This window comes from Canis lupus, chromosome 14 (assembly GCF_048164855.1).
Source record: "Canis lupus baileyi chromosome 14, mCanLup2.hap1, whole genome shotgun sequence".
NCBI classification, from domain to species: domain Eukaryota; kingdom Metazoa; phylum Chordata; class Mammalia; order Carnivora; family Canidae; genus Canis; species Canis lupus.
The window spans coordinates 14,829,189-14,846,398 of NC_132851.1; the positions used below are offsets into that span (position 1 = coordinate 14,829,189).

Consider the following 17,210-nt stretch of genomic DNA (forward strand, 5'->3'; position numbering starts at 1 on the left):
CATCAAGTGCCCCCCTGAGTGCCCGTCACCCATTCACCCCCACCCCCACTCTCCTCCCCTTCCACCACTCCTAGTTCGTTTCCCAGAGTTAGCAGTCTTTTTCTTCTCCCTTCCCTTATATTCCCTTTCACTGTTATTTATATTCCCCAAATGAATGAGAACATACAATGTTTGTCTTTCTCCGACTGACTTACTTCACTCAGCATAATACCCTCCAGTTTCATCCACGTTGAAGCAAATGGTGGGTATTTGTCATCTCTAAAGGCTGAATAATATTCCATTGTATACATAAACCACATCTTCTTTATCCATTCATCTTTCGATGGACACCAAGGCTCCTTCCACTGTTTGGCTATTGTGGCCATTGCTGCTAGAAACATCGGGGTGCAGGTGTCCCGGCGTTTCATTGCATCTGAATCTTTGGGGTAAATCCCCAACAGTGCAATTGCTGGTTCCTAGGGCAGTTCTATTTTTAACTCTTTGAGGAAGCTCCACACAGTTTTCCAGAGTGACTGCACCAGTTCACATTCCCACCAACAGTGCAGGAGGGTTCCCCTTTCTCCACATCCTCTCCAACATTTGTGGTTTCCTGCTTTGTTAATTTTCCCCATTCTCACTGGTGTGAGGTGGTATCTCATTGTGGTTTTGATTTGTATTTCCCTGATGGCAAGTGATGCAGAGCATTTTCTCATGTGCATGTTGGCCATGTCTATGTCTTCCTCTGTGAGATTTCTGTTCAGGTCTTTTGCCCATTTCATGATTGGATTGTTTGTTTCTTTGGTGTTGAGTTTAATAAGTTCTTTATAGATCTTGGAAACTAGCCCTTTATCTGACACGTCATTTGCAAATATCTTCTCCCATTCTGTAAGTTGTCTTGTAGTTTTGTGGACTGTATCCTTTGCTGTGCAAAAGCTTCTTATCTTGATGAAGTCCCAATAGTTCATTTTTGCTTTTGTTTCTTTTGCCTTCGTGGATGTATCTTGCAAGAAGTTACTGTGGCCGAGTTCAAAAAGGGTGTTGCCTGTGTTCTCCTCTAGGATTTTGATGGAATCTTTTCTCACATTTAGATCTTTCATCCATTTTGAGTTTATCTTTGTGTATGGTGAAAGAGAGTGGTCTAGTTTCATTCTTCTGCATGTGGATGTCCAATTTTCCCAGCACCATTTATTGAAGAGACTGTCTTTCTTCCAATGGATAGTCTTTCCTCCTTTATCGAATATTACTTGACCATAAAGTTCAGGGTCCACTTCTGGGTTCTCTGTTCTGTTCCATTGATCTATGTGTCTGTTTTTGTGCCAGTACCACACTGTCTTGATGACCACAGCTTTGTAGTACAACCTGAAATATGGCATTGTGATGCCCCCAGATATGGTTTTCTTTTTTAAAATTCCCCTGCCTATTCGGGGTCTTTTCTGATCCCACACAAATCTTAAAATAATTTGTTCTAACTCTCTGAAGAAAGTCCATGGTATTTTGATAGGGATTGCATTAAACGTGTACATTGCCCTGGGTAACATTGACATTTTCACAATATTAATTCTGCCAATCCATGAGCATGGGATATTTTTCCATCTCTTTGTGTCTTCCTCAATTTCTTTCAGAAGTGTTCTGTAGTTTTTAGGGCATAGATCCTTTACCTCTTTGGTTAGGTTTATTCCTAGGTATCTTATGCTTTTGGGTGCAATTGTAAATGGGATTGACTCCTTAATTTCTCTTTCTTCAGTCTCATTGTTAGTGTATAGAAATGCCACTGATTTCTGGGCATTGATTTTGTATCCTGCCATGCTACCGAATTGCTGTATGAGTTCTAGCAATCCTGGGGTGGAGTCTTTTGGGTTTTCTATGTAGAGTATCATGTCATCGGCGAAGAGGGAGAGTTTGACTTCTTCTTTGCCAATTTGAATGCCTTTAATGTCTTTTTGTTGTCTGATTGCTGAGGCTAGGACTTCCAGTACTATGTTGAATAGCAGTGGTGAGAGTGGACATCCCTGTCTTGTTCCTGATCTTAGGGGAAAGGCTCCCAGTGCTTCCCCATTGAGAATGATACTTGCTGTGGGCTTTTTGTAGATGGCTTTTAAGATGTCGAGGAATGTTCCCTCTATCCCTATGCTCTGAAGAGTTTTGATCAGGAATGGATGCTGTATTTTGTCAAATGCTCTCTCTGCATCTAATGAGAGGATCATATGGTTTTTTGTTTTTCTCTTGCTGATATGATGAATCACATTGATTGTTTTACGAGTGTTGAACCAGCCTTGTGTCCCGGGGATAAATCCTACTTGGTCATGGTGAATAATTTTCTTAATGTATTGTTGGATCCTATTGGCTAGAATCTTGTTGAGAATTTTTGCATCCATGTTCATCAGGGATATTGGTCTGTAATTCTCCTTTTTGGTGGGGTCTTTGTCTGGTTTTGGAATTAAGGTGATGCTGGCCTCATAGAACGAATTTGGAAGTACTCCATCTCTTTCTATCTTTCCAAACAGCTTTAGGAGAATAGGTATGATTTCTTCTTTAAATGTTTGATAGAATTCCCCTGGGAAGCCATCTGGCCCTGGACTCTTGTGTCTTGGGAGGTTTTTGATGACTGCTTCAATTTCCTCCCTGGTTATTGGCCTGTTCAGGTTTTCTATTTCTTCCTGTTCCAGTTTTGGTAGTTTGTGGCTTTCCAGGAATGTGTCCATTTCTTCTAGATTGCCTAATTTATTGGCGTATAGCTGTTCATAATATGTTTTTAAAATCGTTTGTATTTCCTTGGTGTTGGTAGTGATCTCTCCTTTCTCATTCATGATTTTATTAATTTGAGTCTTCTCTCTCTTCTTTTTAATAAGGCTGGCTAATGGTTTATCTATCTTATTAATTCTTTCAAAGAACCAACTCCTGGTTCTGTTGATCTGTTCCACAGTTCTTCTGGTCTCTATTTCATTGAGTTCTGCTTGAATTTTAATTAACTCTTCTCTTCTGCTGGGTGTAGGATCTATCTGATGTTTTTTTCTCTAGCTCCTTTCTGTGTAAGTTTAGCTTTTGTATTTGAGTTCTTTCCAGTTTTTGAATGGATGCTTGTATTGCGATGTATTTCCCCCTCAGGGCCGCTTTTGTTGCATCCCAAAGATTTTGAACGGTTGTATCTTTATTCTCATTAGTTTCCATGAATCATTTTAATTCTTCCTTAATTTCCTGGTTGGCCCTTTCATCTTTTAGCAGGATGGTCCTTAACCTCCACGTGTTTGAGGTCCTTCCAAACTTCTTGTTGTGATTTAGTTATAATTTCAAGGCATTATGGTCTGAGAATATGCAGGGGACGATCCCAATCTTTTGGTGTCAGTTCAGACCCGATTTGTGACCCAGTATGTGGTCTATTCTGGAGAAAGTTCCATGTGCACTTGAGAAGAATGTGTATTCAGTTGAGTTTGGATGTAAAGTTCTGTAGATATCTGTGAAATCCATCTGGTCCAGTGTATCATTTAAAGCTCTCGTTTCTTTGGAGAGGTTGTGCTTAGAAGACCTATCGAGGGTAAAAAGAGCTAGATTGAAGTCACCAAGTATAAGTGTATTATTATCTAAGTATTTCTTCACTTTGGTTATTAATTGGTTTAAATATTTGGCAGTTCCCACATTCGGGGCATATATATTAAGGATTGTTAAGTCCTCTTGTTGGATAGATCCTTTAAGTATTAGATAGTGTCCCTCTTCATCTCTCACTACAGTCTTCGGGGTAAATTTTAGTTTATCTGATATAAGGATGGCTACCCCTGCTTTCTTTTGAGGACCATTCGAATGGTAAATGGTTCTCCAACCTTTTATTTTCAGGCTGTAGGTGTCCTTCTGTCTAAAATGAGTCTCTTGTAGACAGCAAATAGATGGGTCCTGCTTTTTTATCCAGTCTGAAACCCTGCGCCTTTTGATGGGGTCATTAAGCCCGTTCACGTTCAGAGTTACTATTGAGAGATATGAGTTTAGTGTCACCATGATATCTATTCAGTCCTTGTTTCTGTGGATTGTTCCATTGAACTTCTTAAAGGGGAATTTTAAGAGTCCCCCTTAAAATTTCTTGCAGAGCTGGTTTGGAGGTCACATATTCTTTCAGTTGCTGCCTGTCTTGGAAGCTCTTTATCTCTCCTTCCATTTTGAATGAGAGCCTTGCTGGATAAAGTATTCTTGGTTGCATGTTCTTCTCATTGAGGACCCTGAATACATCCTGCCAGCCCTTTCTGGCCTGCCAGGTCTCTGTGGAGAGGTCTGCTGTTACCCTAATACTCCTCCCCATAAAAGTCAGGGATTTCTTGTCCTTTGCTGCTTTAAGGATCTTCTCTTTATCTTTGGAATTTGCAAGCTTCACTATTAAATGTCGAGGTGTTGGGTGGTTTTTATTGATTTTAGGGGGGGATCTCTCTATTTCCTGGATCTGAATGCCTGTTTCCCTTCCCATATTAGGAAAGTTTTCAGCTAGGATTTGTTCAAATACATATTCTGGCCCTCTGTCCGTTTCAGCGCCCTCAGGAACACCAATTAAACGTAGGTTTTTCTTCCTCAGGCTGTCGTTTATTTCCCTTAATCTAGCTTCATGGTCTTTTAATGGTCTGTCTCTTTTTTCCTCAGTTTCCCTCTTTGCCATCAACTTGTCTTCTATGTCACTCAGTCGTTCTTCCACCTCGTTAACCCTCATCGTTAGGACTTCTAGTTTGGATTGTATCTCATTCAATTGATCTTTAATTTCTGCCTGAAGAGCTCTAAATTTTGCAGTCATGAAGTCTCTTGAGTCCTTTATGCTTTTTTCTAGAGCCACCAGTAGCTGTATAATAGTGCTTCTGAATTGGCTTTCTGACATTGAATTGTAATCCAGATTTTGAAACTCTGTGGGAGGGAGGACTGTTTCAGATTCTTTCCTTTGAGGTGAGGTTTTCGTTCTAGTCATTTTGCTCAGTGCAGAGTGGTCAAAAGCAAGTTGTATTGGGAAAAGGAGAAAAAGAGAGGAGAGAAAGAAGGAAAGAAAAGAGAAAGAGAAAAAAGAAAAAAGCAAGAAAAAAAGGAAAAAAGAGAAGAAAAAGAGAAAGAAAAAGAAAGAAAGGGAAAAAAAGGGGGGTGTGGGAAGCAATCAGAAATCAAAACAAAAACAAAAACAAAAACAAAAAAAAAAAAACCACAAACCCGGGGGAGTATCTTCTGATTCTGTGTACTTTAAGTCCCTTGACTTCCCCTGGAACTTGTCCTTCTAGCTGGTCTTCTGGGGGAGGGGCCTGTTGTGCTGATTTTCAGGTGTTAGCACTTGGGGGGCTGCTCTGCCCCCTGCCTGGTGCAGGGCTCAGTGGGGAATGTTTACCCCGTGAGGCCCCCGGAGGAACAACCGCAGTGGAGGCTCCGGGCGGGGCCGCTGATCTGCTCAGCTGGGGCAGGAGCGTCCTCGCTGTCCTGGGCCCTCCCGGCCTCTGCCTGTCCCGGGGGAGGCCGGATCCTGGGCTGTGTCCCGGCGCCCTGTGCTCCGGAGCCTGCGCTGGTGGATTCGCGCTCCCGGGCCGCGCAACCCCCTCCGCGGAGCCGCCGCCCGAGCACCCCGAGCAGCTCCTGGAACCGCGCAGCCCCCTCCGCACGGAGCCTCTTCCTCTGCCCGAGCCCCTTCAGCTGCTCCGGTTCCCGCCGGGTCCGGCCGTGCGCGCTGCAGCCCTTAGGGAGCTCGGCGCACTCCCCCGGGGCGCAGGTGTCTGTTAGTGTCCCCGGGAGCCCGAGGGCATCCCCGCCCTCCTGGGTCCTGCTCCACCTCCCCGCGAGCCCCTTTCCCCCGGGAAGGTCGGTGCAGCTCCTGCTCCTCCGGGCCGGGGCTCTCCTGTCCTGGGGACACTCGCCCCGGCCTCAGCCCGGCTCCTCGCGGGCCCCTCCCCCTTGGAGGCCTTTGTTTCTTTATTTCTTTTTCCCCGTCTTCCTACCTTGATAGAAGCGCGAACTCTTCTCACTGTAGCGTTCCAGCTGTTCTCTTTTTAAACCTCAGGCCGAATTCGTAGATTTTCAGGATGATTTGAAGGTTATCTATGTAATTTGGTGGGGACAGGTGACTTGGGGACCCTACTCCTCTGCCATCTTGCCCCTCCTCTGTCTGTATGAGCATGTCTATCATAGTTCTTATTACATACACAAATAGATTTCTGTGTCAATGTTTGTTTTTTGGAAAGAGAGTCTGAAGATCAAGACCTCAGCACATACATCTTTCTGTTCAGCTATGTGTACCATACTTCATTTATATATATATATATAATATATATAAAATATATATTATATATATATATAATATATATATTTTAAAGATTTTATTTATTCATGAGAGAGAGAGGGGAGGGGGTGCAGAGACATAGGCAGAGGGAGAAGCAAGCTTCCTCCAGGGAACCCGATGTGGGATTCAATCCATGATCCCGGGATCATGTCCTGAGCTGAAGACAGATGCTCAACTGTTAAGCTACCCAGCGTCCCTTCATTTATATATTTAGCACTCTAGCAAGATGCAGTGCTGATTATATTTACTATTAGTGGGAGGAAACCTAGCTTATTTAGATGCCTTTTCTATATTTTGTTCGTTTCTCTATTACAACCACTTTTGAAATGTCTACCATAGTACGAATATCTCTGATTAAAAGGAAAAAGAAAAACATTAACTAAAAAACTTTTTGTTTTAGACAATTCAACCCATGCAAAAATAAATACACAAAGAACAAACCAAAGCAAACAGTAGTATATTGACTTTTTCTTTAGTAAAATCATCAGTGTTTTTACAATAGAAGGATGTATCACAATGAAGAAATGATGAAGAACCATAAAAGTAAGATATCTCTATATTTAATAATTTGTTGCTAGAAATCGAAATGTCACAGAGATTATTTTCATATTGTAGCCTAAAAAGTTCTAAAGTTCCAAGGGCATCTATTTGCTACTTCCCAACCGCAAGTAATTTTCATGAATACGCATTAAATGTCCACAGGATGAAATAATTGCTGCTGTCAGTTTGATTGTTTTTCCTGGAGGTGATAGCAGTGAGTGTTGTTGAAATTCCCAGTGCCAGATAATGAATGTGCCCCACACCCTCCCATTTTATATGTTGAAACCTAATCCCCAAAGTGAGGGTATTTTGAAGTGGGGACTTTGATGGGAAATTACTTACCTCATAAGAGCTGAACCTTCATCAATGAAATTTTGCCCTTATAAAAGAGGCCCCAGAGAGATCGCTGCCTCTTTTTGGCTTGTGCAGACACAGTAAAAAGATGGCCATCTATGAATCAGAAAGTGAATCCAAAGCAGACACAGATTCTCCTGGGACTGTGATCTTGGACTTCCAACTTTCAGAACAGTGAGAAATAAGCTTCTGTTGTTGATAAACCACTCAGTCTATGGTATTTTTTGTGACAGCAGCCCGAGTGAACCAAGGCATCCAGATAGTCTGCGCAGCTCTCTACAAGTTACAGTATGTCCTTACTAATGTTTGCAAAGATATCTGCTCACATGTCTCAGTAAGTGTCTTGGTGCAGAGTAACTTTGTCTCTCTTACTATAATTCATGCAATTTAGGCTCTGTGTTAGGTATTATGGGAAACCCAAGATAAGTTTAAGAATCTCTGCTCTTAAGGCACTTAAAATGATGGTGAACACATGTGAGTGAGTAAGTGTGTGTAGTGGAGGAGGGCAAGGAGAGGTACAAAGAGTAAAAAACAAAAAGAAGAGATTCTTTTCCTTGTTTTTAATAACTTTAAGGTAAGGGACAGATGATTTTTCTCACTGGTCAATTTTCTAAGCACTTTTTCTTTATACTGTGGTCATCAATCTCTTAAAAAGTTTTATAACCTTATTGCTATATGTAGTATATTCCCTTCTTTCATTAGTGCATGTTGTTTATTTGTATTTAGATTTTTTCATTATTAAGAGAGGGAAGTATAAAAGCAAATTTGGGAAGGTACAATTCCCGGATGTGAAAGTTTGCTCAAGGCAAATATCAAGTGTAGTGGTCTGATACCAAGAAGCGTGAAGCCTAGATTTTAACAAAGTGAATCACTGAGTTGCTTAAAAAAATAAATAAATAAAAACAATTTGGACAAAGTAGTTTGTCAAAACATATGGACCAATGAACTGAGAGCAGTAACAATAATCTATAAGCATAACAAAACAGATCTGTCTATTCTAGAAAGCTAATATAAATATCATTTATTAAAATATTATTAAATAAAATATTTATTTAAAAACTACATTAACAAAAAAAGATGTGTGTATTTAACATTAAAATATATATATGTATATATAGGGCAGCCTGGGTGGCTCAGCAGTTTAGCATCACCTTCAGCCCAGGGCGTGATCCTGGAAACTCGGGATCGAGTCCCACGTCAGGCTCCCTGCATGGAGCCTGCTTCTCCCTCTGCCTGTGTCTCTGCCTCACTTTCTCTCTGTGTCTCTCATGAATGAATGAATGAATGAATAAATTATATATATATATATATATATCTCCATATATATATCTCCATGAGTTCTCCATATATTATTATCAAATGAAAATTCCTAAAATAATGCAATTTAAGTTGCAATCCTAAATCCACAATTCAGAGATTTGTTGCTTCTGCCATTTGCTGTCTCATAATCTGTTGCCCATTTGTACACTTGTCTCTCTCATTCATTTTCTCTTCAAGGGAGTTGCTTGGAGGGCATTTTCCCCCTTTTTGAAACAGCATTTTTTAATTCCTGGCAGCTTCATGGTGATATAGTGACAAGGGTCAAAGAGAGCAGAGTGTGAACATAGCCAGCTGATAAAAATTCAAGTATATATTCATGCAATTTAGGCTCTGTGTTAGGTATTATGGGAATATAATATGAGAGAGAGAGAGAGAGAGAGAATTCCCAGGGAAAAGTATTGCTAGTCTATACCCACATATATCTGAGAAGGAAATTTTACATTGTACATTGATTTTTTAGAAGAAATTAGAATTTCAAAGTAAGAGAATTACCCATGTTTAGATACCCAAAACAATATTTTCCCCTTAAGATATTTGTTCAAATACAATATCATCCAATCAATATCAGTGCATATTCATAAATTTCCAGAGCTATCTTAGGAATAGAAGACTTTTTTCCCTCATATTTTATTTTGCAGTTTTTTATTTCACTAATCTTTATAGTATCTCCATGAATCCAATAAGGAAACAGCAAAACATGTGAGAAAGAAGGTAAGAAAAATGAAAAGAATCACATGCTTGATCAAATACTCAACCATCACATGTAGTTCTATCTACACGAGAAGGGTGGACATACAATCAACATCCTCTCCTTCTCTGTGCAGATGAATTGAGGGTTGGAGGTGAATTCAAATTCAATTCACTGTTAGTTCTCTCATATTTATTACATCCATTTTCACTATCAGGTGAATTTACACATAAGTGTGAAAAAAGCACATGGAAAACAGTCTGGAGAAAGTTAAAGTTATTTTAATAGCCTTTAAAAGATAATAGCATGATTGTTCAAATCCATTACCTGAATTTTTATCAGCTGGCTATATTCACACTCTGCTCTCATTGACCCTTGTCACTATATCACCATGAAGCTGCCAAAAATTAAAAAATGCTGTTTCAAAAAGGGGGAAAATGCCCTCCAAGCAACTCCCTTGAAGAGAAAATGAATGAGAGAGACAAGTGTACAAATGGGCAACAGATTATGAGACAGCAAATGGCAGAAGCAACAAATCTCTGAATTGTGGATTTAGGATTGCAACTTAAATTGCATTATTTTAGGAATTTTCATTTGATAATAATATATGGAGAACTCAGTATTGCATATGCTGTCCAATTATAAGGCATTCTCTATTATTTAATAATTTTATTGATGATAAGTTCATTGTAAGTATTTCTTTGAAGCCAAGGTCTCAGGGTGAAGAGACGCCACATACCTTAATTATTTTTAAGTTACTGTATTGCAAATACTATATGCTTTGTACTTCAGAGAAAGACATTACAAGACTTGTTTTTATAAATATTTCATAATTAGTTCCTTTTTTGGAGCATTATTTTAACTATTGAATATGTTGTGACTTTATGGACTACATATATTTTTTATAGAATAGAGTATGACAATTGACTTTATTTTTTAGAACTTAAATATTAAAAGGAAATGAAAAACAAAAATGCCACATATTTCCAATGCTTAATTTAATCCAATGACCTAAACAGAACAGCTTGGAATATTTTATATCTGGTTAAATATTTACCAAAGGGATGTGTCCTGTGTTTATTAAATAATTGTTTGTTTATTAAATCAATTAATATAATATAATTTTATTATAGTAATCAATAAAATTAATATAGCTTGAATTCATCCTCTTGTAAAAGAATTTCAAATATTATGATATTATGTAGTTTTCTGTTAGATGCATCCATTTTCATGGGTTTTTATCACTTTTTTTTACACTTTTAGCTATTAAATCTTTTATTTATTCATGAGACACACACACACACACATATATATACATATATACACATATATATATATGTGTATATATATATATATATAGAGAGAGAGAGAGAGAGAGGCAGAGACACAGGCAGAGGGAGAAGCAGGCTCCATGCAGGGAGCCCGATGTGGGACTCGATCTTGGGACTCCAGGATCACGCCCTTAGCCAAAGGCAGATGCTCAACCGCTGAGCCACCCAGGCATCCTGCTATTAAAACTTTTAAAATAAAATTTTTTACAAAAATAATTTTGGTGCCAAAAGTTACTTACTAGCATATGAATCAAACTTAAAAATTAAAAAAGAGTTCATTGATGAATGAACATTGCTAAATAGGATGTCTAAATGGACACTAGTTTTACCTGTTAGAAGAGTATAGTTTAAAATAAATTCTTTTCAACTGGGGTTTTAAAATAAATTCTTGACAATTTATCATGCCACATACGTAAATTTGCTTTTAAACCTGAGCCAAAGGACCCCTTTCCTAATTCCTTCCCCATGGAGTGTCTTCCTCTGACCTTTCCTTAACTCTCACCCAGGGATGTGTTAGGTCTGCCTGTTGCTGGCATCCCTTGCCCACTTCTTCTAGATCCAAGACTAGTTTCTAGTCCATAGTGTTATTACTATGGAAATTGGGAGTAAGTCTTTCAAATTACTCTTGAAATTTCTAGAGTAATTTGAAAGACTAATTTTGTGTGGTGAATTTCATGATAGAAAAATAATGGGATTGCACTTAAATGTGGTTTTATTTCATTTTTCTAGGAACTTATTTTTCTTTCACTATACAAAAGTATCAGCTCAAGATGGATTGGAAAGAAAAACAAATCTTCTATATTACAATTTATTTGAGAAGTACTGTTCTACAACTCACTAGTACCTAATACTCTGGATTTCCCTGCTACCTGGAGCCAAGTGGGTCTCTTTTCCAGATACATATTTCCGGGGCCAGAACATAGTGATGTAGGAATGAGTTAGGGGCAGATGGGGCTAGGCAGGGAAAGATAAGGGAAAAGACCAGAGTTAAGCTCCCAGAAATCTGTGGACTCTCATAAACCCCAAGGACACTGAAAGGCCCAGAGTCAGGTTCCTGTTCATCCCAAGAAAACAGAAATAAGACAATAAAAAGAGAGAAAAATAATAAACCTGGCTCTCTAGCTCCAAAATGTTAGAGAGTATCTCCCTTTGATGGTTACTAAATAATCACAGAAACTCACCACACCACAAAGAAATAAATCATTTAAAAAAAAAAAAAAGAAAGAAATCATTAAGGTGTTATCAATAGTCCCTACTTAAATAAAGACTGGACAAGAATCTCAAGGCCTGGGCTCTCTGGCTAGGTTCTCAGTAAAAGACTGCCACTCAAAGCCCTCAGTGGCAACCGTGTCGGCACCCCTCTCACTTCTGATAGCTTTCTCTGTATCTCTCCTTAATAAACTTCTATTACTTTACTCATTCTCTGTTGTCCGTGAGATCCATTTTTCACTTCATAAGACAAAAACCAAGCTCTCCTATATCATTAGGACCTATATGTGCACCCCTTGGGACAGTGGGCAGTGCTTGCAGAGGGGTGTGACCAGTTCAAATGTTTAAGCTGGGAAGTCCATACACATGGTGAAGGATAGAGCTGAAGTTGGTAGGAGTGGGTAGTAGATGTAGGCTGGGGCTAAGACCACATTTGCCCATGCTTTCATGTTCCAACAAAGAAAATCACACAATTCCTAGAATTCTAAATTCAAACTTGTCTTTTCTGGTCCCCATGAAGGTGTATTTGTCAAGGTCAGAGGATGGAACATACTATATTTAATGATATATAGCTGGATTTATAACTTTTAATATTTAGGCATTTGATATGTGAGTTTGCATTTATTTGCATTCTTACTCCAGGTCCTCCAAATGCCCAGATGGGTGGTCCTAAAGTTGGAAAGTTAACATCCTTGAGAAATATGATTCAGATTCTCTCAAATTTATATCAGCTTCTCTGGTGGATACAAATCCAGCAAGTTCTATTATTACAGAATCTTAGAGTTCAAAGGAACTTCTGATCTAATTCCAGAACTTGTAAAATCTGTTAGCTAGTTAGCCAGCTTTTATTTGAACACCTCCAGGAGTAGGTGCTGCCTAAGTTCTGTTATAGTCATCCTTACTCAAGGAAAAGAGTTATATTTTCGGAGAAGTGTAATTTGTTTCTGAGGGAGAAAAGCAAGTTTGAGAAACACTTCCTGATTCCAGACAGAAGAATATAAAAGAAAAATGGGAATCACATAAATTTTTCAAGATTAATATAACTTCTCAGTGAGGGAAATATTACAATAAAATAAAACTACTACACAAAGAAAAGGGACAGTATGACAAGAGGAATGTGAGAAGATGAAAAAAATGTAACTTTTTTTTCTTCTTCCTACCATCAATGGAAGGAAACTCATGTTAGTCTGTGACATACACTTATTTCCATTTGACTACTCACTTGGGTTATAAAGGCACTTACCATCCACACATTTGTTCTCTACCTGGTCTTTTGTTGTCCAGCTAATTTTGGGATTCTTCAAAAAACCAACTGTATGACTTTTTTTTTTTCACTTAAATATCCCATGCTTTTTACTATATCCACTCTTTTATTTCATTCATTCAATATATGGTTTTCAAATTTATTTTTAAAAAAACCATACCAAAAAAAAAAAAACAAAACATACCTGTCTTCCAATATAAAAAGAAATAAGCACATCACATGCACTTGACAATTAAGTTTTGAAATGAACAGCAAAACCACTAATGATTTTTTTAAGTCAATTGAGGTCAAATGAGAATGGTAGGTATGCAGAAAATGAAGGAGTGTGGCAAGAGACAGCGGTGGTGTGTGTAAAAGTGGGAGTGGCATGTAGATGCTTCAGCTATTATGGGGGATGGGGTCAGGAAACAAAGGCATAGCCACCCTCAATGCCTAGAACAGGGTTCTGGATTTAAATAGGTTTTCTTGATTAAGGAAGAACTCTTTTTCTTTCTTTCTTTCTTTTTTCTTTCTTTCTTTCTTTCTTTCTTTCTTTCTTTCTTTCTTTCTTTCTTTCTTCTCTTTTTAGATGTATGGCCATACTTAAAAAAAAAAAAGAGTTGCTTTATTTTCCTCTCAGTATCTAAAAACTATAAGGTTATTGCTCTATTTCTTCTTACTTTGAGTTGTAAAAAAATAGATATATGTCATTACAATAAGGTCTGGATCTGGATAATGTGTGTATGTATATGTGCATGCATACATGCTACCCTCACGGTGTTAGGGTTATTTAGACATAATGTTGTTTTTGTTTTTTTTTCTTTCTCTCTTCTAGCCCTCCCACATTCTCACTAGGGGACCGATTTAGATCTATTGATTGAACATTCTAAAAGGTAATGCTCACAGAAAGAAGCTTTAATTTTTATTCCCACTGGAGATGAAATACTCAGAGTGAACTTTGACTTGATGGTTTAGGGAAATCCATTGTATTCATAAAAGCTGAATTGAAAATCAATAGCTATAAAAAGAAATCTGAGATAAAGTGTACTCTAAGTTTTTGAGATTCACAGTAGAGAACACAATATAGTCTCCCCCAAGCATTTTTTCATGCCACTTTCAGAGGTAGATTATTGGAATGATTAGCCCAAGGACTGGGTAATAAATAAATTCCTAACATTTCCTTTTTTCAATACATGATTGTTTTAGCCCACACTCTTCCTGATCTATTTCATCTACTTCAACACTGAGAGCGGTTTATTGCTAACTACTTCTACTATTAAACCACTGAAAAACTCTAAACTTCAGATCTCGATGGCTAGGTATGATTTTATGGCCAATAAATGAACAGTACCCACCAGTCTTCAATACTAGTATGAGTCCCCTGGAATCTATCTTACACTTATTTTTTCATTTTATTTTTAAACTTGAAGGGCAAGGGCATTTTTTAAAATAAACTCTAATCAACCACTTGCAATTTTACTAAGAGCCTCCATTTCTGACAGGCTTCTGTCTACAATAGATTCTAAAAAAATTCTGTTTGGATCAAGTACCTTAAACCTCACTGAAGAGGAACTAATAAGAATATTACATGTAGGTTGTACATAATCACCAAGTTACTATGCTTCTTCTGTTGGGAGTAGTGGGAGGGACAAATTAAAAAAAAAAAAAAAAAAAGAAAGAAAGGGTAAGATTTAATAAAGACCTGATAGGCAAAGTCAAAAATGAGATGTTGAGCACTTACACTTGGAGCACTGTCCTGGGGTCTCCAACTTCACCCCCATCACCGATTGTCAAAGTATCATAGCCAATCTCCAGATCAAATTCTTCAAAATTTATCTGTATAACCTAGGCATAAACAGAAACAAACATCTCAAATATATTGCAATATTTAATAAAATTAAAACTTAGGCAGGAAAATATTTAAAATGCATATCAGACTTATTGCATCTATCTATGTAAATTTAATACCATGGCAATGGATTATGTCAGACTATCCCTAAAGTTCAAACTTTATAATTTTTGTATGATTTTTATTTGCAGTAATGTAACTTCTGTAATAATTTTTCAATGAAATGGCGTGGCTTCTGTTTATAGAACATTCTTATTTGAAGCATGATTAATGCAAATCTACTTTGAGAAGGCTTTATAAAAAGTACATGTAGGTGGAGAGTGGTTTTCCATACATTTGCATATATTTTTATAAAGCTAACATGGAAAAACACAGAGTGTGCTATTTCCATTAACTAGTAAAGCTTAAAAAACGTTAGAGCTAAATTTGAATCTAGATCGCCAGATTTAAAGGTATCAGATTTATTTTTCTGTATCCTTTGGTAACAGAATCTCTCAAATAGATTATAACAAGCTAGCAAAACTGGGAGCAAATTATACCACTATAAGTAATTTAGCATTATTTCTTACTAAAATATAATCATGCATTCATACATTGTTTATATTGTCTATGCAAAAATTCATATTTAATAAAATTGCATTTAAAAAAAAAGATTTTTTATTGATTTAATCATGAGAGAAACAGAGAGGGAAGCAGACACATAGGCAGCAGGAGAAGCAGACTCCTCACGGGGACCCTGATGAGGGACTTGATGCCCAGACCAGGATTACACCCTGAGACAAAGGCAGATGCTCAACCACTGAGCCACCCAGGCATCCCTAAAATTGTAATTCTTAAATAAGGAACCTAGTATGATATTAAATAATAATAATGTAATTAAGAATCAGTGCAGGAAGAAATTACATAAATACTGTCCTCTATATAATCATGCTTTGAGCAAAAAAATAATTAATAATAAAATATTATTCATCCCCAAATGAAAAAAAATGAATGCCTGAGGTTGCCAATTTTAGTAAAGAATAAATTAAAAAATTATCTCTCTGATAATTTTCATAACTGTTACCTTGGTATCATAAAAAGAAATTCTAAAAAATGAAAGATTTTATATTCTGGATTTTCTAGGCTTTATAACAATTTTGGGGGGACACTTGGATGGCTCAGCAGTTGAGTGTCTGCCTTCAGCTCAGGGTGTGGAACAGGAGTCCTGGGATCCTGCCCCATCCAGCTCCCCTTGAGGAGCCAGGTTCTCTCTCTGCCTATGTCTCTGCCTCTCTCTGTGTGTCTCTAATTAATAAATAAATAAAATCCTTAAAATAATTTTTTTTATTATTCCCATCTCTTGATTTTTTAATGCTTTTATATTAACATTAACGAAAACAATTGTTTTGGTCAAATTTAAATGTAAAATATATGAAAACACTAAGTTGTACAGTTTACATGGCTGCAGTTAAAAAAAATGCATTTCCCTGTTCTATACTGAGTTACATACAGATACTCTAAATTGATAACTGCATGTTAATAGAAATTTAGCTTGTTTTTCTTTTTTCTTTTTCTTTCTTTCTTTTTTTTTTTTTTTTTTTTTTTTTTGCTATTATAAACAACATGTGAGATTGGGCCCTACACCAGGCTCCACACTGAGCGTGGGACCTGCTTGGGATTCTCTCTCTCTCTCTACCTTTGCCCCTATTCCCCCCAAATAAATAAATAAGCCATAAGGTGAAAAATAGCCAAAATACAAATAGTCATGTCACAGAAAAGGAAGCATAAATTAATGCATATAAAAATATATACAGCTTAATTGTTAATGAAGAAAATACAAAAAAAAAATCACTTTTCACACTCTCTAGATTGATAGAAAAAATGAAATCTAATGTACACAAATTGTGAGCATTTAAATTGGTAAAATAATTTTGGAAAACCTTATGGCACAATATCATGAAATTGAATTATTTGCTTATTTTCCAGAAATAATGCTTTTAAGAAAATAACCTAAAGATATACATTTGTGGGTTTTTTTTTTTGCTTGTTATTTATTTATTTATTTATTTATTTATTTATTTATTTATTTGGAATTCAATTTGCCAACATATAGCATAACACCCAGTGCTCATCCCATCAAGTGCCCCCCTCAGTGCCCTTCACCCAGTCACCCACACCCCCCGCCCACCTCCCTTTCCTCCACCCCTTGTTCGTTTCCCAGAGTTAGGAGTCTTTCATGTTCTGTCTCCCTTTCTGATATTTCCCACTCATTTTTTCTCCTTTCCCCTTTATTTCCTTTCACTATTTTTTATATTCCCCAAATGAATGAGACCATATATTTGTCCTTCTCCGATTGACTTACTTCACTCAGCATAATACCCTCCAGTTCCATCCTCGTTGAAGCAAATGGTGGGTATTTGTCGTTTCTAATGGCTGAG

At 37.4% G+C, this 17,210-nt stretch overlaps 1 protein-coding gene across 1 annotated transcript in view; it reads right to left on the minus strand.

Moving 5' to 3' along the window:
- The window catches only part of CSMD3 (CUB and Sushi multiple domains 3), a 1,168,727-nt gene that overhangs the window by 549,562 nt on the left and 601,955 nt on the right, over positions 1-17,210 (minus strand). Inside the window, exon 12 of the mRNA XM_072774281.1 lies at positions 14,686-14,789. Within this exon, the coding sequence (XP_072630382.1) occupies positions 14,686-14,789 (104 nt within the window). The remainder of the gene's footprint in view (positions 1-14,685; positions 14,790-17,210) is intronic.